The 23,884-nt window shown below is 42.5% G+C and overlaps 2 protein-coding genes across 7 annotated transcripts in view; one reads left to right on the top strand and one right to left on the bottom strand.

The window, feature by feature from the left end:
- Window positions 1-6,217, top strand: part of CEP83 (centrosomal protein 83) — a 127,598-nt gene extending 121,381 nt beyond the window's left edge. For 5 of the 6 annotated variants that reach the window (XM_047866013.1, XM_047866012.1, XM_047866011.1 and 2 more), the window contains one exon: window positions 483-655. In XM_047866013.1, the coding sequence (XP_047721969.1) occupies window positions 483-587 (105 nt within the window). In that variant the 3' untranslated portion in view covers window positions 588-655. Of the gene's footprint in view, window positions 1-482 lie in introns of all 6 variants that reach the window. The other variant, XM_047866009.1, reaches the window with a different exon arrangement.
- The window catches only part of PLXNC1 (plexin C1), a 148,346-nt gene continuing 126,330 nt past the window's right edge, over window positions 1,869-23,884 (bottom strand). Inside the window, exons 24-31 of the mRNA XM_047866008.1 lie at window positions 14,666-14,720; window positions 12,192-12,223; window positions 11,987-12,094; window positions 10,678-10,841; window positions 8,723-8,870; window positions 5,715-5,855; window positions 5,549-5,623; window positions 1,869-4,366 (exon numbers count right to left, since the gene is read on the bottom strand). Coding sequence (XP_047721964.1) covers window positions 4,262-4,366; window positions 5,549-5,623; window positions 5,715-5,855; window positions 8,723-8,870; window positions 10,678-10,841; window positions 11,987-12,094; window positions 12,192-12,223; window positions 14,666-14,720 — 828 coding nt within the window. The 3' untranslated portion in view covers window positions 1,869-4,261. The remainder of the gene's footprint in view (window positions 4,367-5,548; window positions 5,624-5,714; window positions 5,856-8,722; window positions 8,871-10,677; window positions 10,842-11,986; window positions 12,095-12,191; window positions 12,224-14,665; window positions 14,721-23,884) is intronic.

Raw genomic sequence — 23,884 nt, 5'->3', positions numbered from 1 at the left:
ATACTGAAGGAATCAAATTGGATGGTTTTCAAAAGATTAACTGTTAATAAGTAATTATATTTTATAATATTGTAAGCACCAAAGATTTTAGTCACTGAATTGAATCTCAGACCAAGTGCTTTATTTATAATGAATTGCTATTAAACTCCAGCCTTGTTAGAAAGTAGGCAAGTGAGTATGCCTGGGCCCTGAATTGGTATTCTTCTAATTTACTCCCTGGTGAGTTTTACACCTAGATAGGAGAACAGACTTTGTGTTTTGCTTAAGGCTAGAGCCTGAGGTGGGAGAGAAACAAGGACTAGTTAGTAGTCTAGTCCATACTGCTGTGTTCTTAGATTGCTGAAATGGTTATCCTTTCCTTGCCAGATCTTCTAGGGCCTGAGTAAAAGAGGCACCGAGGCTGTTGCCTAACAGTTCTTTTTCCAGCTATTTTTCTGTTTTTTGTTTTGTTTTGTTTGTTTTTCATTTTTGGTGCTTTTAAGGAGGAACAGCATCAAAGGGAACTCTCTCTACTTCGCAAAAGACTAGAAGAACTAGAAACAACACAAAGGAAGCAACTAGAGGAACTTGGATCTCCTGGGGAATGATGTTCATGGAAAAAAGATCAAAAGGGATGAAATCACTGTGACTCAATAAAGCTTGAAGTTTTAACGTATGTGGCATTTAGATACTGTATTCCTGTTTGCCAGAACATTTGTGCCTCAAGAAAAGGTACCAGCTACATGATACATTGCATCAGTGTCAGGACTTTAGGATTATACTCAGGATAAGTAAAACATTAAAACCCCTTCAGAGATGTTTAGAATATTTATTGACAACTCTTTTGAGAATGTTAGAAAAGAAAAAAAAAATTAGAGAATCAAGTTGTTATTTTATTAATTTCACTTGTTGAATTTTTTTTTTTTTTGGCATTTTACCTGGAATATGCCCATGTTTGATTCCTTCTGCCACTTTGTGATGCTTGGCAGTAACGGGCAGTAAACATTCTGCAGTTTACCGTATACAAGAGGTCTAAACCTCGTTCTTGAAAAAAAAAAGTTTAAAGGCAGCATTAAAAAACAAAACTTCGGGATGCCTTGGTGGCTCTGTCAGTTAAGCGTCCAACTCTTGATTTCAGCTTGGGTCGTGATCTCACTGTTTGTGAGTTCGAGCTCTTCATTGGGCTCTGTAGTAACAGTGTGGAGCCCGCTTGGGATTCTCTCTCTCAAAATAAATAACTTTTAAAATAAAAAAAAAAAAAACACGTTAAGACGTGTAAATATATAATGCTACCATTCTAAAAGCTGTGTGCATATAATTAAAGAACTTAAATATTTTTCTACATTGTCTTTTAATTTTGAGCATACACTCGGTATTTAGCAATGTAGAAAAGTCTCAATGTTATTTTCTATTCTAATGAAAACCACAAAGTACAAATAATTAAATCCTATGATTTAATTAGTTGTGTAAAACAAGGGCCATTCATTGTAAAACTTGAACCCACTGGGGTCCCTTAGCGGTAGTGTTGCCTCCTACTGTTTGGGATCTAACCGAATTATTACAAATGTCTTATCTCTGTGCATCCCTAACCTCTTTTTAAGGAAGTCTGCTGCAATAACTTCACATCAACAAGGCAAAGCTCAAATCCTCCAAACTAAGTGGAATGTTCATTATCTGGAAGTCTTTAGGATCAAAGGTCCAGGTAGATAGTGGAGGAGCAGTGCCTAATACCATGTCAAAGAAACTGGAGTCAGTTGCTGCATTACAGAACCGCTTATTCCCAGACGCAGTGGCACCTTGTTGCTGAAAAGTAATTTCCATGGGGCCACTTAGAATTTAAAAAATCTATTATAACTAGAACATTTGAAGGAAAACAGAAACAGGCCACCTTTACATCAAAATGTTTATTTTTGGATATAGACATTTAAAACATTCATCTCCAAGTACAGCTTCAATCAGGTATACAATAAGAAATAGACTTTAAATCCCTAATACGGAAAAGGTAACAGAATTAATTTTTAAATGCTGCTGTAGACACTAGTGTTAGAAAAAAAAAGTTTATAAATGAATTGTTTGCACCAAAAAAATATGCAAAGAAACTTGAAAATAGAAATTGTTTGCCATTTGTTTCTCTGGTTGCTGTTTAATGTAGACCCAGTGACTGATTGTCTTCAGCACACATCTAATTTGGCCATTTACTGTATTTGGCTAATGTGATCCAAGATGTGGTCTAGATCGTGCTTTTCACTGGAGGATTGACAAACACGCTACATACGTTAGTGAATCTTCACACCACCTCAGTGAGGTAGGTTAGAAATAGTATACAGAAATTGAGGCACAAAGAGGTAAGTGACTTGCCCAAAGTTCCCAGCAGCATAGCCCCTGGAAGAGGAGGTAAGGCTCCACACGGGACTCTTGTGCCAGAGAGCTGGACAGGGACACCCTCACGTAGCATTTACTAAACACGCAGATAAAGCTGTAGCTGATCCTTTTCATAGCATTTCTGTACCCTAAAGAAGGGGAAGTCTTTTGGGCAACTCTCCTACCCTTGGCTCTCAACTGTCCTCCTGTTATTATTCTCTTACGAACGCCTTCACATCAAGACTGAGGCGGCCTCAGGCGGGGAGCAGACCTCTCACCTTGATACTTGTAAGTAACCTATTTGGTAGTATTTTTGAGGTGTGTCCATTGGACCGACAATGGTCAAAAGTGATGGGATTGGGAAGGTACCTATCAGGGCAGTGACTGCTTATTTGATCAGTTTGTTGAGGTATCACCTCTTACTCTTTGCCAGATATTGAGGAGCAACAAGAATTTCATTTTCAAAGACAAATTCACATTCAACTCCTGATATCCCATACAGTGTTGGTAAATGATTTTAAGGACTAGATGATGAGTGTTTTATTTGCTACTTGAAAAAATGTCTTTCCTTAATCTGGGATTTGGAGCACCAAGGGTAAAAGGTGCCACAAGGAAAGTTGAGAGTTGCCAATCACATTTTTTACTTTTAATAGGAAAACACAGTGGTATTAAAATTGGTCATGAGCAGCAAAAATTCAGGAATAAAAAATCAGCAATAAAAAGACTACGGTAGAACTGGACAGGGAGTTCTTTAAAAAGAAAGGCATGAGTAAAATGAGTATTTTGAATTCTTTCTCTTGTGAGGAATACTTTCAAAAAGTACATAGTAAGACTAAGATACCAAGTTGTATACTAATATTTTTCAGGCCTTGGGCCTCAAATATATATATATTCATATATAATACTCCAGTGTGAACAGCAATTTCATGAAATGTAAAATGTTTTTTTTTGTTTGTTTTTTTTTTTAAATCACACACAAGTATTTATAACCACAGGGTTCACCAGAAATCTAAAGCAAGGAGACACTAAGTACAGAAACGTAGGATTAGGGGAGTGAGTTACTCTTCTACAGATAGTTTTGATCCAAGGTTTTAGACAGAAATAATGTTTGTTTTTTTTTTTTTTACAATAGCCAACATGTCCACTATCAAATACATTTAGTATGAAAAAATGAAAAAAAAAGGGAACATACATCAGGACAAAGTGAGTAAAATGCTGTTGCATTTAAATAAAGCCTCCTCACTCTCCTTGCTTTAGAGCTCCTTAGTGAAACGGAGGTGAGTCTGATGGAGTGCAGTCCATGACCACTGAAAAACACGAGCCCTTTCAACAATGTTGCAACACTGTCAGTTTTTGGTTTAAAAACACACACACGCTCACGAATGCTAAGTGTATACACTACCAAATTCTGCGGTCAGCTTTTCCAAGAACTACTGGGGAAAGTTTCAATGCTGCAAATCCTCGAGGTTGCCCTAACACCTCCACCTTGTTTCCAAATGACTCAGTTCACATTTTCTTTTGATCATTGGCAGTGTCCCCTTTCTGCAGAGGTGCAGTGTAGTCACAAGTGCTACATAACTGTAGTTTTCAAACAAAACCACTTACATCATTGTGCTTAAGTGGAGACTGTAGTTACAATACTGACACTTGCTTACTGGCCCTGTATTCTCTGTAAACAAGGAGGCTGTTTGCAACAACCACTTCAACTCTATTTACAGAAAGGTTCCTACGGTATATGCACAGGCACAAGGTTGGTATGCTTTCTAAAAGCTGTGCATGTGCCTCCGTCTCTAAAAGACAGTGCTCAAAGTGGAACCTATGTGCAAACTTTAAAAAGTAACGACACAGAGTAGCTCAAGTAGCCATTTTGCTCCCAAGTCGTCTGAAGAATTTTGCCAGATTAAGCCAGTCCCCAGAGTGCTTACATCCACTTGCATTTCTTCTTTTCATCAAATAAGACTTTTACATGCAAGAGTTGTTTCTGAGCTTCTTCCAGCCCTCGTTCTCTTTCTAGTTTATTTAGAATCTGTTGACAATTAGAACAGTTATTTTAGATATTGTGATCTTAGCATTAGATTTCGATTTTTGGGGTTTTTTTTTTTTTTTTTTGCATTCCTGATGCCGTGAGTGGTAAAAATCTGTATGAAACAGATGCCAACATTTTCTTCGATCATTTACATACTCACTTTGCAAGTTGTTTTGCTAAGTCATTATCACAGGATCAACAACACTTTGGCTTAAAATAGAAGCTAGCAAGAAATACCAACTATTTGCTTACAAATATGGGGCCAGACTTCCAAGGCCCTGGTTTATGCATTATGTCACAGCCATTCCAAGCACAGCAAGCATTCTGGGCAGCCAACATGCAGGCAAGTATTTCTTCTTAAATGCAGCAGGCAGGGGCATCCTGGTCAGAGTTGAATATTTCCCTCCCCTCCCCTCCCCTCCTGGGCAGTGTAGTGCCTCCTCTCCCCTCCTCCCCTCCCCAGTGCTTCCCTTCTAACCCCTGGCCCCTGGAAAGAGGGATGCTTATCATGTTTAAGGAACTCATTGCCTCTACCCTACCTTAGCGCTTCACTTGATCTTCAAGTAGCAAATGGAATTGGTGAGCTATTCTCACCAGTGACATGGATAGCCTGTCCCAGCATGACTGAGTGGGGGGGAATCAGGGAAGGGGGAATTAACATATATTTGGAAACAGCGCATCTGATGACTGTGTCTGTGTGAATTCCCAAAGAAAAAAATCCAGATTAAGGAGAATTAATCATAAAGGAGAATGGTTTATTGAAATAGTTGCTTAAGTTAGAAATATGTTATACTTTCATATACCTGTTGAACACAGAATCTAGGCAATTTAACAAGCTTAGCTTTCATTTTAGCAGATTACAATCAAGCATAAGCTGGCCCTATTTAATAGGACCACTACTTACTCATCAAAGTTATATTGAGTCAGTGTGGCTATAGACCCCATGAACTCAAATGTAAATTCAGGCTGGTCCAAAGGCGGGCAGCATGATAAAACCGTAAGGGGACAGCCACTTGCAGGGTCTGGCTCGGTGCCAGGATCCCCCATCTCAGACAGGCTCCCTGGCTTCCCTTTCTGGCCATTAGGGATGCCAGAGCTGTCCTGAGACCGGTAGAATGCTTTACAACCAAATCCTGGCGACTGATTCATATCAATTTTTTGAAATGTTATTTAAAATCTTACCTCATCAAAATATTTTACGATGTATTTGTAAATTTCTGTCAAGGCCACTTCTTCATTAAATTCATTTTCATGTTTCTTAAAGAAAGAAAGCCTTGTTGAGAGATTCTGAAATGACTTTTCAAGACAGAAGTAACAATGTTATCTTATTTCTACTTTCTAGCAATACCTTAGATTCCTGAGTTAAGAATTCTTCCATTTCCGAAGATGACAATGGAGGCAAATCCCTGATTGCTTTGTAATAAGATTTTACTTCCTCTTTGTAGGTTGGGATATCCTTGGCATAGAGAAGTTTATTAGTTGGTGCTTCCTACGAAAACAAAAACAAGCATCCATGGCCAAGAGTAAAACACCATGGGGAATTTATAATAGTAACAATGTAGCTGAACCTCCAGCACTATCACGACCTCCTAGTAACAAAGCTTTTTCATGCAGTGGGCCTTCATCAGTGTTGTTGATTGAATGACTGACTGCTATCCAGATAGTTCTGGTGAGTCACTGTTCTTTTCAGGCGAATTAAATGCTAATATATTCTGCCTTCCTCTCATAAAAGAGCTAAAATTATTATTTTTGCATGATTTTGAGTTACTGTAACAACGGAACTTATTTCAGTCATAGTTCATTACTAATGGTTGTAAAAAGCCTGAATTAAAACATTTGCTCTCATCTTCACCCACCAGTGAATTTTGGCATTTATAAAAGACTTGATTGTAGGTCTGATTGAGCCCTTTATGTAACAATGAAAGTGGTAAGTAGTTGGCGGTGGTGGATTTTTCTGCTTATCCCTTTTATTCGATTATAAAGATCTTCTAGCATTCTCAAGGAAGTACATGGTCATTAGTGCTGGGGGCTCTGATGTCTGACTTCACAAAAGTTCCCTGTCAGTTTGAATGTTTTTATGTAATAGCTGTAATATAAAAAATTGAGGGAAAAGTTTAAAAATTCCTACTCAGGGAAGATAGCTGAGTTAATGATAGGGCTAATGTCCCAGTACATTTTTAAATGTATTGAGGGCATGAATAGCCATATCAATGGCTGAATCATTTTGAAGGATGCTGACACTGAGATATTACAGAGATTTTTTTTTGCTCTTTTCAAGTTTAAGTGAAACCCACAAATCCTGTGATCATTCATTCAGTAAATGTATTTAGCTAGGCGCTGTGGCAGGCACTGAATGTAGAGAGTCAAAGACGACCAGTACCTGCCCTTAAGAAGCTTCTAATCTACTTGGGAAGACAAACTTAACACAGTGCTTACTGTGATACCAGTAATTAGTAGCAGAGTATAAAGAAAAGCGCTGTGGAGTTGGACAAATCAGGGATCATCACCAAGACTTGTGGCCTCCCAGAACTGATGTTCTGATTTCCTCATCTATAAAATGAGGGTAATAATAACTACCACGAACATAGTAATCACAAGAACCACATAAGGTATAGTTCAGCTAGTCAGTTAACCATTTTTTACTGTGAATAAATTAAGCATTTTAGTGTCTTCCAGTGTGTTTTTGTCGCATTGGTCAAATGAAGAAAGGGCATGGGAAATGGAGCTGGAAAGTTCACAAAGCAGGTATATTTAGACTGATCATAGGCTCCTATAGTTTTTGGTACACATTAAGAAGTCAGGTTTGTTGAAGGAATGAATGAATAAGTAGGGTGTTACTAGAAGAGAGGGGTTATGAGACAGGAAAGGGATACGAAAACACGTTCATGGTAAGTTTGGGAAAGGTAAAGCTGTAGCGTAGAAGGTATATGGAATTTGCAAGAAAATGAGGCGGCCAGAAAAGAGACCTGAAGCCCAATTAGGAAGGGCCGTGTGGTACTGGGAAGATTTCACCTGGCAGGTAATGGGAAGTATTTATAATTTTTAAGCAGGAGACAGACAAGATCAGATTTACGCTTTAGATAACCTGAGACACAGTGAAAACAAAAAGACAGCACAGGCAAGGAGACCAGTTCCGAGGCAGTTGTATGGGTGGAGAGGGGCTCAAGGGATAGGGCCAAAGAATGAGAAAAAAGACATTTTGGAGATGGCAGTGGGCAGTAACCAATTAGGGGAAGGGAGGAAGAAGAAGGCGTTGAAGATAATGGGAAGGAGTTTACCTTGAGAGACCAGGCGATGCTAGGAAGACAAAAGTAAAGACAGGTGTGTTTTGCAGAAATCGTGGTGAGGGTGAGTTTAGATTCAGACTAGGAGGCTGAGGCACCTGTGAAACATCAACCACATTTCGCCCCAGGCGCTCCATATACCAAGGAGACACTGCTCAGCACTGAAAGACTGTCTGAAATCCATTAGGTACAGATACTGCTCAGTTTAATACATTTGGAGTGCTCGAGTAAGACCAAAACATCCCTTTCAGAGTTTGCTCTGTATTTTTATCTTCCTTTGCTTTCCTGAGGCTTTTGCTCAGCAAAGAAAACCGTAGGAAAAACAATAATTGATGTTTTGATTATGAATTGACAAACTGGTGGTGGTAGAAATCTCAGGCAAGATTTTCTTACCCATGAGCAATTTGTTATATTCAAATAGACTCTTAGGTGTACAGCTGATCCTTGAACAACATGGTGTTGAACTATGTGGGTCGGCTCTTACTCTACGTGGAGTTTTTTCAATATAGTACAGAACTGTAAATATGTCTTCTCTTACAATTTCCTGAACGTTTTCTTTTCTCTAGTTTATTTAAGAATACAGTATATAGCACATATTACATGTACAAAATACATGTTATTTTGACTTTCTATTAGTAGTAAGGCTTCCAGTCCACAGTAGGCTATTAATAGTTAAGTCTTGGGGAAGCCAAAAGTTACAGATAATTTTCAAGTACATGGAGGGTTGGCACCCATAATCCTCCATTATTCAAGGATCAGCTGTATTCAGATGGGATTAATTTAGCTAAGCAAATTTCTGTAGTTTCACTTTGGGTTTATAGTTTATAATTTGTGGTAAAGGTATTTACAGGCACAGTTTTGCAGTAGAAAGGGGATAATAGTCTATTTTGGTATTCATTAAAAAAAAACTAGATTAAAAGTAAATGGGACAGCTTTTAAAGAGAAGCAGATCTTCAGTGACTACCATGGACTATTTCTTTTTAGCTGCTGTGGTTCAGACCAATTGTTTAGAAGAAAGAATGCTTCAGACTCACAGGATGACATGTTAAGAGATACTAAAACCAGGCCTTACCTTCCCGAGTTGCTGCTCTGTGAGAGAAAATGCATCCATGAAGGCCTGGGCAATCACAGATAAACAGCCGTCTATGTGTGGTGTCTTCTTAATGTCAAAGACAAACTGAGGGTTCTTCAGGATGTTTACCCAGAAGCGAAGAGGAAGGCTGTTCCGAGACAGAGAGAAATCTCTTTTCAAGTATAGCCCTTCGTAGGAGGCGGATGCTCTGTTTATCACAGTTTGCATACGGACGTTTTTGCCCTTGTTATTGAAGTATGCAAGTCTGCTTTGCCAAATATACCAAGCAACAGATGGCAGCACCACTCAGAACAAGAAAGGGTTAAACTGACAAGCGCCACTGAAGGGAGGACTAGAATGGGAGAAATTCAAAGGTGGCCATTGACGAGAATTTTCTCCCGATCGTTCTAGATTATAGCAGGCGACGGTTGCCCATGAAAACGTTTCATCACGTGTCTGGAACCTGACCTCTTCTCACCCCCTCTAAGTGCCACACCCTGGCCTAAGCCGCCTGCATTATTAGCCCTCAGGTCTCTCCTCTGCTCAGAACCCTCTGTGCTCTCCATCCCCCTCGGGATAAAGCCCCTGCGTGATCTGGGCCTGGGTCCTCATCTGTTACTCTTCACCTTTTTCATTCCAACCCACCGTGGGCCTCTTGGCTGGTCTTCATGCATCCCAGGCAAGGCTGCACCTCAGGACTTCTGCCCATCTTCCGGAAACTGCCTTTAGCCAGACAGTCTCAAGGTGTATGCCCTCACCTCTTTCAAGACCTGACTCAAATGTCATCATCTCCTTGAGGCCTTCTCTGACCACTGTCCTGTTACTCTCTATCCTTCTTTTCTGCTTTGTCCACTGTACTAACCTTCTAATATACTACTAATTTACCTATTTATCATCTCTTCCACCCATTAGAATGCAAGCTCTCTGAGAACAGGGATTTTTGTTCAGTTTACTGTTACATCCCCAGCACCTAACAGTGCTTGGCATATAGTAGGTACTCAGATACTTGAATATGAACTTGGGAATCATTCAGAGTCCTTCCATTATCTCAACTCTGGCCTAGCAAATTACCTCCATCATAAGGATGCTGGGCCTCTCCTCAGCTCTACTGTCCTGGCTACTGCCCCTGCTCAGATGCCACCCTCTTCACAGTGAAAAGGGGAGCCTACAGCAGCAGCACCTGGGATTAAGAGGCTAGAGCGCAGGATGGGAGGGAGCCAGGGTAGATGCTGGGACAGACCCGGATTCAATGGGAGAAGATGAGACCTAGAGCTCTGGCACTTCAGCTTGTAATACTTCCTTAAAATGGTCTGTGGGCCCTCAGTGTTCGGGAGGGCTTGCGATTGTGCCGGAAAGTGCTATCATGTCTTAACACCGAGTCTTACTCAGTTCATACACAGAACATTGCAAATAGAGGTAATGAGCTGTTTCTTTACTGAGGAGAAATTTAGAACAAACCTGGATGCCTTACCAGGCAACCAGGTAAAACGTTAGAAAACAAACAGTCCTTTGGCTAATTCTCATGATATCTGAGTACTGCACTTGCTCAAATAAAAGCAGAAATGTCTATGTAGAATCAGAATTCAGACAGTTTGGTAACTGCAAAGGGATTAAGTATTCTCTAATGGAAAATTATATAATAAAACCACAAAATACTAATTTCTCATCTTTTGCCGGTCAGGTTAACATTCCTTACAAGGTCTTTTTCATGCGTTAAAGATAATAAGGTTTGTTTATGTTATCCTAAAGAATAGGCTCACAGCATAGGAAGGGTTTTGTTCTTGTTAAAAATAGTAACAGAGGAAGAATCTGCTTTGACATGATAGCTTACCAAGCCAAAAGATTCTGATCTAGGGATAATGAATCCTTCTGTAACTATCCATGCCCTCCTTTTGGTTAAGATTCTGTCCCAGATTCTTGAAAACAGTCAGTAATCGCATACTGTTTGTTCCCACCTGTTTGTTTTCCAAATATGTACGACATCAGGATCTGTGATTTTTTTGTTTTCAGCCTGGGCATCCAAAAAGTCAAAAAAGTATTTTATAGCAAATGGGGCTCTGCTGTTGGGTAAACTCCAAATGCTTCTAAAAAGTTTTTCAAGCACAGAATGAATTGCCACCTGAAAGAGAGCATCAGACGTGGGAGATTTAAAAAATAGGGTAGCAGTTTTGAATACAATAGAAAATGAAATGCCAGTTCAGAGAAAATGATGTACAAAACAGAAAAAAAAAACCTGAAGAGAAAATATGTAAAATTATCAAATGAGGCCAACACTCCATGTGGGTCAAGCATCCTGAAAATCCATGCCCAGGTTTAGGTTTAGTCAACAATGAGGGTATCGTAGAAGTCTCCAGCAGTTGAAATGTCAGTTGTAGGGCTACGTGCATAGATCAAGAAGCCATGGATGTTTAGCTTTTATTAGTTATGTTCAGCCTAGAAAAACTCAATGTTGCTCAGTTCCCAGAACTGTTCCTGTTGCATGTATTTCCATCAGAGGTTTTTATTCTCTACTTTCCAAAGCATCTGAGTGTTTTACAAAAGACAAATAGGCAGATCTCTGTGGGACAGATGAGAAAATCAAGAGGCTCTGGCTGTCCTTTAGCCACTAAACAAATTTACTGAGCTCTCAGCATACCCTCTGCTATAATCTGAAGAAGCATGCCCATCAGGAGACCAGGGCCAGGTGTAGATAATAGCATTTATATTGCTAGTCATTTCAGGGGGAAAAAAAAGGATCACCATAGACTTCTGTTAATCTCACTAAAAGCCAGATAAAGTAAAATTTGCTTCTGATTTGGTATTCCAACAGCTTTCACATCTGACACTTTTACATGTGAACAGAATTCTTAACTTTAAAGTGGAAAAATAAAAAAAGATTTAGTAGGTTTGCCGTCACTGACCCCACCCTTCATTTTATTTGCAACTCAAAGGGAGTTTTATTGCTCCTCTATAAGAACAAATAAAAACGAATAATTACACCATGAACCTAAAAAACAACAATAGTGAAATGGTGGGTAAAGGACTGGGAACAATATTAAATCCCTGATTGAAGATACTACAGCCAGAATTTGTAAAGTGCCATTATCTTTGCAGTTTCTAAAAAGAAGAGGAGGGTAGGAAGTGTTTACCATTTAAACTTTCATTTTGCTTTGCTAGAAGGCACAAGGGATTTGTAACATTTTCACACTTCAGTGGAAATTAAGTCAAACACATCATACACCCCCAAGGTAGCCATAAAAGCACTCCCAGAACAGTTAAGTGTACCTTGGTCGACAGCAGCTTTGTCAGATACATTTCTTTTACTTTGAACTTGTGCTTCCCTCGATGTCTCTTTCCTTGCACATCTTGGAATGCTTCCGAATCTGGTAAAATCTAAAGGGAAGACAGACTAGAAGCGTTACCCAAGGAGACCGTTCATGCTACAGAAGGCATCCAGTTCAGCGGCAAGCACAAGAAAGACTGAACTCACCAAATGGCAGTGGTCTTCTGAGTATTCCACATCTGAATGCCAGAGAAAGGGGGAGAAAACAGTCTATTAAAAAAACAACCACGGGCTAATTGGCCTTCTCATAAAATGCCCCATTTGTGCTATAAACAGAAGAGGTTACTTGAGCTCTTCACAGCTATTTATTTATTTATTTTTTTTATCCTGTTGCATCTTAAGATCTTAACAACGTGAAGACCCAAACGGGCCAGGGAGTAGGAAGCAGGTTCCCTATTCCTGGAAGTATTAAAACAGGCTGAATGATCCTTCGTTGGGTGAGTAGGAGAGGTTCAAGCCCCACTTATGAACAAACGTACCTGGGGGCATCTACTGAGTGCCAGGGGCTCCTAGGCAAAAGGCAATCTTAACACAGACCTAGTTACCCCCCCCCACCCCAGTGGAATTTACATCCTAGCCAATGAGAGACTTCATACTATTAATTATACAATTATTTAACTACAACTGTGATAAGGCTCCTGAAGAAGTATATGCTAAGAAAGTAACTGACAAAGGCCGGCCCTACTCTGGGAGGTCTTTCAGGGGAAGGGGTGTTGGAGCTGAACCTAAATGAATGACTAGTTAGCCAGGCAAATGGAAGAAGGGGAATGGGTGCAAAGACCCTAAGGTGGAAGGAACGTGACCCCTCCTGGGATCTGAAAGAAGGGCAATGAGTTGGGAGTTTATAGAGCAAGTGTGACAGTGACACAGGGTGAGGACAGTCCTGAAAGAAATGTGGTAGTAAAGGGAATGGTAAATGGAAAAGAAGGATCAAGGGACTAGGTTTTTTGTTTTGAAGATGAAGGAGACTAGAATACCTTGAAACACTAACAAAAGCTGTAGTAAGTGGGGAGGTATAGAAAATTTAGGTGAGAGAAGATTGTGGTGTAAGAATGCTTGGAAGGTTGGAAATGATGGGATTGAAGACACAGGTGAGAGACTGGCCTTGGATAAGAGGAAGGAAATCCTGGAATGCTGGTGGGGGTGGGAAGGAGCACAGGAAGAAATGGGCAGATGCAGGTAGGGTGGTAGGTTTGGTGCTAGATGTTGATGGAGTTCTGATTCCTGTTTTCTCTGTGACGTACAGGATCAAGTCTGCTGCTGATAGAGCCATGTAGGTCAGAGCTTTGAGGAGAGAAGGCAGAATTCTGGAGAACACAGAGTGAGTTACCTAGAGAAATTTAGTGGGTGTAGGCTGCATTGAGGGTCCCAGTCATGTTGGGCACCATGAAATTATAGTGACTCCAAGCTATGCTGTTGTGTACCTTCCTCCAGTGGCTGCCTGGATATAGGTTTAGGAAAGGCTAGTATTGGGTTCATCCAGGGCTGGGACATGACAGAGAGGGTAGTAAATAGGGGACAGGGACAGGAGAAGGTGAAGGGTTAGGAGGAGAGTGATCAAAATAATGGCTCTCAGCTGAACTGGACAGGGAAGAAACAGAGACGTTGACTGCCTTGAGGTCCCATGAAGAGATCCAAATGTGAGATCCCCGATCTTTGAAGCTTAAAATACAAAGTTCTACTTTTTTATAACACAAGGACACCAATTCCCTATGCCAGAATGGCAGCCACCCTCTGCAAGATGGCTTCTCTCACTAAATAGCCAGATCTAATGATGGACTGTGAGGTTCCCCACAGGGGTTTCCTACAACCTACCAAATTATCCTTTCTATTTAATTGGGGGCCCTGCATTCTCTGCTTGTACTGACCAGGTATTGGGACCTATGAGGCCGCTCCTAGTATTGAATCTAGGAATCAGGAAGCCTCCCCTCCAGTTATATGTGTGAAAAGTGCTGTTGGCCCAGAAACTTCCCAAGGGCTAGGGACAGAGTGTCTTAGCTGGGGTATCCTTTCTCTGGAGACAAACCTAGACTGGGATTTAGGGAATTTCTCAAGGCACCGTCACAATGCCTTCCTTTCCTGAGACCATCAGGGAGGTGGGTAGAGAGTTTAGAGGCTAGCCCATTGACTTTCCTATAAAAGCTCCCCATTTAGTTTGTCTCACTCCGCTTTCTGGGAATTTTGCAGCTGCTATCGCAAGGAGATTTGGATTTCTAAGTGGATTATCTTGTTTGTTCAGTGCTTTCAGGGCTGTGTGATTATCTACCGGCTTCCCTCTCAGTTTGCCAGAGGGGTCTTCTCTGTTAGCCCCCATCCTACTGAGGAGTTGGAACAGAGCGAGGAAGGCTGAGATTCTGCCCTGAGTTCAGGGCTGTCAAGAGGCAGCAACTTCCTTTCTGCTGAGCAGTCCGGCCAACTGCTATTTACTGGTTCCTCTCCTCTTTTTTGCAAAGCTCACGTTCTTAGGAATAGAAACAGATCAAAATGGCTTTTCTCCAATTTCAGAGAATTACATAGAAACAACTCAATCTCACTTTTGTGACAATACATCTGAAAGAGGCAAAAAACAATACTTTATATAAAAGTGGGTGAGAACAAAAGGTTAACATTATATCGGTTACCTGTAGTAAAATTTGCTATCTTCTTAAAGACTTTTATAGTGGATCCATTTGATATCTGAAAGCAAAGATAAAAAATATATGAGTTTTCAAAATTTAATACATTTCTCAACTTCATCCAGGAATTAGATGGCTGGCTGGATCTTGGCATTGTCTCATTTATTAAATATTTATCAAGAACTTCTATGTGCTGGAAGTTGGAGCTATAATGGTGATGAAGACACTGTCTCTGCCCTCAAGGAGCTCACAGTCCTGTGAAGGACATAGACAAGGCAGTGAGATGCAGTGAGGCTGGAAGAGGGGGGGCCAACACACCATAGGGCTAATGGGAGGTGGGCCAGCCCAGGCAGAGGGGAAGACAAGGCTGTGTTAGGAAGTATCCCACCGTCTCAGAGGTCAAAAGAGGCTTGGGCCACTATGTTTTTGAGGTTCCTACTGTATTCAGAAATGCTGAAACAGGTGTTCAAAGCTGTGTTAGCTAGAGCTGGTATTTACCGTATCACAGAGCAATTTCACATCCGGGTATATATCCAACAGAAATAAGTGCATATCCTGATAGCAAACTATATGCGATTGCCCCATACTAGAAACAACCACACATCATCAATGAATAAATAATTTGGGGTATGTCCATACAACAGAATATAAAGCAGTGAAAAATGAGCAAATTACTGCTCCACGCTGCATGGGTAAACCTCACCGTGGTAAGGTGCAAAGAAGCCCAACACAGAGGAATACATACTATGTGATTCCAATCACGTAAAGCTAAAACAAACACAAAAACAGTCAAACTATGATGTTAGATGTTTGGACAAGAGAGCGGGGTTAGTGATTGGGAGGGGCCTGGAGGGGGCTTCTGAGGTACCCATAATGCTCTCTTTCTTGACCTGAGTCGTAGTTACAGGGTGTGCTCACTTTCTGATAATTCATCCACTAGTACACTTATGATTTGTTCTCTTTTCTGCAGGAATATCGTATTTTTAAAAAGCTTGCAAAATCATAAAAATTGCATATACTTTTAAATAAAAACTTTACAATTAAGTATAACTTATAGGAAAGCACATTCACTAATATTAACTATACAGCTTAATAAATGTTAAGTATACACCTGTGTAACCACTACTCACATGAGGATAAAAATTGTATTTCAAGGTCCTACGAAGTACCCGTTATCCCCTCCCAGTCAATAACCACCCCATCCTCAGCCGGAGATAACCACTATTCTGACTTCCATCTGTTCTTGAACATCATATAAAATGGAATTATATAGTACAGCTAACCCTTGAAAAACATGGGGGTTAGGGGTACCCGCCCCCTGCACAGTTGAAACTCCACATATAACCTTTGATTCCCCCAAAACTTAACTGCCTACTGTTGACAGGAAGCCTTACCAATAAGCCAATTAATACATATCTTGTATGTTGTATGTACTACATACTGTATCCTTATAAGGCTAGAGAAAAAAGTATTAAAATCGTAAGAGAAGATACACTGACAGCACTGTACTGTATTTACTGGAAAATATCTGCATGTAAGTGGGCCTGCACCATTCAAACCTGCATTGTTCAAGGTTCAACTACGAGTGTGTGTGTGTGTGTGTGTGTGTGTGTGTGTGTAGGTCTGGCTTCCTGGGGTCATCTTAAGGTCTGTGATGTGTATCCACACTGTTGCAGCTACAAGCAATTCAGTCCTTTTAAAATGACTTTGTATTATTGTGTGAATATATTACAAAAAACTGCCATACACTAAAGACAGAAGTATTGACATGCTACAACATGAACCTCAAAAACATTATACTAGGTGAAAGCCAGCCACAAAAGACCACATGTTGTAAGATCCCATTTAGATAAAATGTCCAGAACAGATTTATGCACACAGAAAGTAGATTACTAGCTGCCTAAAGCAGGGGTCAGAAGAATGAGGAGTGACTGCTAATGAATTCAAGGTTTCTTTTGGGGGTGATGAAAATGTTCTAAAATTAGATTGTGGTGATGACTACACAACTCTGCAAATGCACCAAAAACCATTGTATTGTACATTTTAAAAGGTGACCTTTATGGTATATAAATTATATCTCAATAGAGCTGCTAAAAAATTGCCACAGATTTTAAATGTACACAATTTGACAAATAAATGCCTTTACCACACTGACACACTACTGCAAGGCCCATGCATACCCTCTTTTGTCTATAAAGTCAGGAGTTCTCACCTGAGGCCTTTCGGGACTATGGAAACCAAGCCGATGGCCCTCCAGCGCGGCCCTCCCCCACAACCGACTGGGGGAAGAAGTGCCCTTGAGGCTAAGGGGACTAGATGCTAAGAAGCAGGGGGCAGGCCTCACTTCTTGTGAGGAGTAAATTATTCTGAGAGGCTAGTCCACAAAAATGTAAGACAAAGGAACCCTGAAGAGAGGCAAGTCAAGGATACACAAATCCTTGCCTTCATTGTGGGACTATGGAGGGAGGATTAACCCTGTCTTTTCAGAACATGGTCAGCTGAGTGCTTTTTCCCTCCACTCTGAAGTCCTCAGTCTGGTCTGAATTCTAATACTACTTTGGACCTAGCCTTCCTCCATTTGCAAAAAAGTAGAAACCTAGAGTTTCTCTCCTGGCCTGCTGCGCATTGGTTATCAGAGTGTACAAACCTGCTTAGCAAGCGCCAAAGGATTAAGGTCTAATCTCCTTCAGGTTGCACCCACAGAGGAGGGAACACGGGGCGAGAGCCAGCCCTGCAGAGGCCCTGAGCACAGCCGTCCAGCCAGCTGTGTCTAGCCAGCTGCTAAGTTTAGACCAGAGGCCTCCAACTGCTGGTGTTCACATCTTGCAGGGAGGGGGAACGCTGGGCAGAGGCTGGCTGGGCCATCAGGTCTCTGAAAAGTGTCTCCAGCTTGGACTCTTATTGAATTCTTCGACTCTGCTGTTATTACCAAACCTCCTCCTCTTTCCCCTTGAGCCATTCATTGTTTTCTGGCTGCTTTTTCCATTCTCCTCCACATTTGATGCAATTAAAGTAAACACTCTGTGCAGGCACCCTCTTAGCAACACTCAGACACCAAGTTTATGAGAATGTTTGAACATAGTTCTAAAATTCCTCCCCATGAAGAGCTGGATATGCTCTGTTTCTAAGCCAATAAATATCTTTTTATAAAAGGAAGCTGGTGATTCATTCTGGGTAATTGTCAAAGAATGAATCCCAAATGGATCCTGTTGAGTGTTGAGCCAATACTCCACTACCGTCAGACGCTTTGTTTTGCTAAACGTGAGCACCCTTACCCTATAATCACAAACACCACGGATGGGCTTTCCGATAAGCAGCCCTGCCAAAGGTTCAAATGTCTTTTCAAGAGCTGGCAAGGACTCACTGCTGGCACTGTGCTTAGGCATTAAGATAGCACACACGCAGCTTGTACCACAGAAATTTTATTCTGAAATTATCTCCTGAGAGCAAGTGTAAAAGCATTTTATTAGTGGTTGAGTTCTGTGTGTGTCTGAGCATGTGTGTGTGAGTGTATTTCTAACTTTCACAGCTGCTCTGGGGCTGGAACATTTCCCCCCACGTGACACTTTAACACCATCGTAAGACAGAAACTAGTTCACTTACAGATGTTTGGTGGGGGGATAAGGTTTCCATTTTCTATTTTGCACAAGTCAGCTGCTGCTGAGTTAAGGACAGAAATGCCGTTTTGAAAAGTGCCACAGAATCTAAAGTGTTAAAAATATGATACTGTTTGTTCCATCTGAGGAGCTCCAAATGCTTTCCTGAGAGTGACTCATTAATCCTCCTGTACTCCTGTGAGGCAGGGAGCGGCCTCTGGGCCCCTACTTTAGGAATGAAAACCAAATTAAATCAAAGAAAGATTAATGTCACTAGATGGATCTGCAGCGGGAATGTTTCTCCAGCCCAGAGCAGAACTGGTAGCGCACGGCAATTTCAAATTAAATTCCTCCCAGTCTCACAGTGCTCCAGGATTCAATGAGACAAGAAGGCGATACCCCTCCGATGATGACTGGCCCGTGTTGGAACAAGGTAGAGAAAACCGTAGACTCCTCCATTATCAGAACTAGGAATTGTGACCGCACAAGGCTAAACGGACTCAGGTCGACAATTTAAAATCACTCCTGAAATCAGCAGGAGGTACACATCCTCCAAATCACGTGCAAGCCAAGGTGGGACTTCTCTGTGGCAAAACCCTATCCTCGTGGCATGAGTTGAAGAAAATTCTGTAAGGATAGATTTTCTAGATATATAAGATTGAATTTATATGTAGTCTTACAAAACTGCCATTTTTTTATGGGTAAAAATGGTCAAATGTTGGTAATTTCATATTGCTTAGTCTAAGAGGAAAGCTGGAATTTCAGCCTAAGAATTGTATGGAAAATTGTGAAATATTGTGATACTTTTTTTCTTAAAAAAAACCTGAAAACACAGTAACCAATACACATCACCACATGGAAACCCTTACTGGTATCCCTCATTCCTAAAATGGTATTATGTGAAAGCAGAACTCTATTCAACCAGCATTGTCCCCACAACCACTCATCAATTTTGCTTTCCCCACCTACCCCCTTAGCTCTTCCCACTGACACTCCAAGGCTGGAGGAAGATAATAAAGGAATCCTGTTTCTCAGGGCCAGAGGGATAACCTTGCTCAGTCCATTAGCAAAGGAGGTTCAGTGTTCATTGGCGTGTTTGGAAGGGGCCCCATCAGAACACTCCCAACACACATATCAGATCATACATGTGGTTCTTGACACCCAGGACAGAGCTCTAAAGGATGCTTCCAACTAGTTAAAATGCCAGTAGGGCTCTTGCGTCTTCCTTGGGTACTTGGAATTCAGCCTGGGCCAGTAGCAAACTCTGAGGACTGTCAGAACCAGACCTCGTCCTCTAGGAGCCAGTTTGCTCTCTAAAAGTGTGCCTGAAATTGGGAACCTTAAGCACTCCCCTGCTTTTGTTGGGCTGGGGTGGTGAGCTCTTGGATGCCTGCAAGAGGCCTCCTATCTGAAGAAGGCAATTGTTGTCATCTTCAAGGAACACTGGCCTTAAATTATGTTGAAGTAGAATTAAAAATAAGGGTTTTGATAAGCTCACAGACATGAGCTTCATCAGAAGATTTTAAGAGAAGTTACCTTTTTGGATATGACATCAGAGAAAGTAACTACCAGGATTTTTCATCATTTGGCCCAGCTTCCTAGCCGAGGCTGCCTTAGAGGCTGGAGGCACGGGCTACAAGCCCGGCTGGAACCAAGCCTATCTCTCCGGCCCTGAGAAGAGCCATGTCTCCAGCGCCATTGCTGTTTCATCTGCTTCCGGCCTTGGGGCATCATTGAGAAGAGCTACGCGGAACCTCTCCCTGTGCCCTAGAATGGGAATAATGATAGTATCCATCTACCTCACTGGGCTGTACAGAGGACTAAAGGAGCTGCTATTTGTAAGAGCCCCTGGAACAGTGCCCAGTATACAAGAAGCACTCTGTGCTTGTTTAATGAATAAATAAATGTCTAAAGTCATTCGTGCTGCAAGAGACCTTTAGAGATGGTCAAATCCCTTTATTTTAGTGTCACGGATGACACACCTGATTGGACGGACCGCTGACTTTACCTAGCAGACACTTTGGAACATCCCTATGAGCTCTACATGTCATTTGAATGACAACTTGAGCGGTGGCGATGACCACTGCAGCATTAGCATGCACCTGTTACGAGAGCGTTCTTCAACATCACAGTGGTTTAAACGTCTTTTCTGCCCCTCAGAACCTCATGGTTCAGAATGTGAGGCGAAGTCTATAGAGGGCATTTCCTGCCGGACGCAACACCTGTTCTGTATATGCGATGCCACCCTATTGCGGGGTGTAAGTGTGATAACACCGTCCAGCAAAAGGTCACACGGAGGTGCAGGGGAGGGGAAGAAAGCCTGGACCCAGAGACACCTCTCCATACATACACACAACTGATCTTATCAGCTCCAAAACACAGTGCGGTTTCCTTAATAGGAAAGGCACACTCAGCGATGGCCAGTTAAGGAAGCACTTGGGGAGGATTTAATTATAGGGGATAGAGATGCCTCTGGCTTAATGTGTTTGTAAAGATGCTGGCTTTACCCCTTGTTTGCACGGGACGGAAGGAGACTGTAGCAGAAATCCACCCTCCTCTGCACTCATCTGATGGAAAACGAGGGTAATAAAAGCACCTTCATCATAGGATTGTGAACCTGAATTGTGCTTATGCACATGAACAGTGCTGTCATCACTATGCAAAGCAATCTTGGCGACGCCCAGGGTTGGCAAGGATGCCATCCTATAGATGACAGAGCATTGCCAGCAATTTGGGGCTGTGGAGGCTGCATCTGGTCCATGAGATGCTATATTTTTGCTGTGCCTTCAGATCCCCTCTAGAAACCTGTTCTTCAAATATTTGGACAGTAAATCATTCAGAGGAAATCAGCTACACTCCGTTTGCCCTAAGGACAGAACAGGAGAGAAGAACCAGGTTTCCACTCCAGCAACGGGACTTTGTTTAGATAGTAGGAGGAACTGGCCGTCACTAAAGATTAACTTTAAAACCTAAGTAATTTGGGCTAATTGGAGGGAGATGAGTCTGAATCACTTAAAATTCCGAGTTAGACCCTATTTTTAAATGAAATACAGTTTTTTGCTTTCAAGTACTTGCAGTGACTCAAACTAGGGTGCTTTAGTAAATACGAGTGGTAATTAGCATCTTGTCTCTTTGGAGGGAAACGTAAGCTCCAGGAGAAAATTTTTAACGGAAGCACAAAAGTGAGCTTCAGCCTACCCCTGTCAAATTACTCCCAATTTTGAATCTGCAGGGGAACTACTAAACTGGGGATAGAGTTCGGTGGCCGAGGGTAGTGGTGGATACTTTTTTTCTGAACTGTCTTTGAAAAACAGGGCATTTGAGATGGTCCAGGCATGGAGAGCACAGGGCCGATGACCTCCCCAGTTTCCTTCAAGCTCTCTGAGTTTATTTGCCTTACGGCTTAGTTTTTTAAACATAAGGAGAATCCTTTAAGCCCTTGTGTCCTAGTCTTGTCATTTATTACCACCATGTGGCAATGCTAGGGTATGAAGCCAATAAATCATTTGGACGGGAAGTGACTACAGGCCGGATTAATTTCATTATCATCCTTAAGCAGATAGGTGTCTAGCACGGCCGATGTCTCCAGTGAAGACTGATGTTCTATCTCTCCTGACAGCCCTCCCCCTGGCCTTGCAGACAGCTATGGTGGTTCTTCCTTTTCCCTGCTGGAGTGGCTCATCCTGCCTTTCCCTCTGAAGGGCAGTGAGTGGCCACACCCCTTTCCTTTGTGGTCCACCTCATGCCACACGGTCGCCAGGGGAATCCAAAAGAGCCTGATCAGGGTGGCCCAGCCCTCCTGGCACAGCTGAGCAAGACAAGCACATTAGCTCACCAAAGGAGGGCACCAAAGGAGGGAGTCTGTGGTGGTGTTCCTTCTAAACCCGCCGAGACAAACTCGCTAACCAGACAACACGGAGGGAAGGTGACTGCCAGGCTGCAAGCCTGAACTTCAAACTGATGCCCTGATAAGCCCCTAAGTTCTTACACTTGCCAGGCAGCACCCCTAACTCTAACCTCCTATCCATTAAATTCCCTCTGGAGCACAGCTTCTCTGAGTGTGGCTCACAGGCATACATACGCTCAGAAAGCCCCCTGGGGATTTTTACAAGTTCCAAAAGCTGAGACCGACAGCTCTTGGCAAGATGACTTCAAGGTTGGAAAGTCTGAGCTGCGGGAGGGTGAGCACGAAAGCAAGTCGCTACCCCGTGGCTCTCTCTACTGGCTGCTCTCCGGCAAAGGCTCCGGTGGCGCCCACCCAGGTGTCACCCAAAGAAGCTATTTCCAAACTAGTTCTAAGAACCACTTAGCCAAAGAGCCCAAGGAAGAGGTGTCCTCTGTTTCTGGCCACTGCCCAGCAAGCTCTGCTCAAGAATGGTCTCTGCTTCCTCCCTGGAGAGGGGAGAGCCTGCAGGGTCCAAAGGCCTTCTCGGTGCAAACACATTTCCTGGGGACTTTGCAGGCATGAAAGACAGGAGGCACCTACTCTCCGAGTGGCCTGGGAAGATGCTCCTGCTGTTTCCTCTGTCTCTGGAAGACCTACTGCATCAATGCATCTGCCCGCCATCTTGGCTACTCCTCTACCCAGGGACTCTCCCACCTGCATGGTTTATGGTGCCTATCTCCTGCCCATCTCTGAGTCCCTCCGCTTGTCTCCATCTCAAGAGCCACCGTGTCATTTCTGACCAACATCATTCCTCACCTGAAATTCTTCCAGTGACAGCTTCTAAGGGTCTCCCTAGTTCCAGCTTTGTACCTCTTATAACCATGCTTCAGACACAGCCACAGGCGTGTCTGAGACACAAATCTCCCCTGCTTAAGATCCTCCCATGGCTTCTTGGGATTATTGTTGGGACAAAAGTCCAATTCCTGAAGAAGCTGATAGGGCTGTACAATCCGTATCTCCCCTTCTTGCCTCCCTCCCCACTTCTCTGCCTTCCTCTCAGTCAGGCTTTGGCAGGTACTGGTTAAGCCACAGACCCTAGAACCCAACTATCTGAGTCCAAATCTTGGCTCTGCCACTGACTAGCTGCTGGTAAACGTCCCTGAGTGTACCATCTATAAAGAGGGTTAGTAACAGCACCTACCTCATAGGACTGCTATACATGGGACGGACTAAGCCAGAGTAAGGGGCAATGCTGAGGGCAGCACCTGGCACAGAGTGAGGCCTCCATCACATTGGCTATTATTGGCTCTCACTGCCAACCCCCCCCCCCCAATCTCAAGTTTTAGGCAGCTGCAAGTCTTTGTGTGGAAGAACATGTGTCTTCTCCCTTCCCTGTGGGGTGTGCTGGTGCCCCATCCCGGACCGGGAAAGTACTCATTCTTTAGGTCTCTGCTTAGTCAGCTTTCTCCAGGAAGCTTTCTCTGATGCTCTGAGCCACAGCACTCTTACACCATAGGTGTTGCCTCATACTTGTCTTCCCCCTTCTTCATCCCCTCCCGGGGGTGGTAGGCTCCTTGAAGTCAGGAACTTGGTCTTTGTTCCTCTCGTGTGCAACCCGGCACATAGCAGATATTCACCAAAGATTTGGATAATGTTGCTGAATGACTCCCAGTATTCATCTCAGTGTGTTCCAGAACCTTCCCTGCCTCCTGTGTCTGTCTGTCTGTCTGTCTCTCTCTCTCT

The sequence above is a fragment of the Prionailurus viverrinus genome, chromosome B4, assembly GCF_022837055.1.
Source record: "Prionailurus viverrinus isolate Anna chromosome B4, UM_Priviv_1.0, whole genome shotgun sequence".
Classification (NCBI taxonomy): Eukaryota; Metazoa; Chordata; class Mammalia; order Carnivora; family Felidae; genus Prionailurus; species Prionailurus viverrinus.
This window is presented reverse-complemented; position numbering and strand designations above follow the sequence as displayed.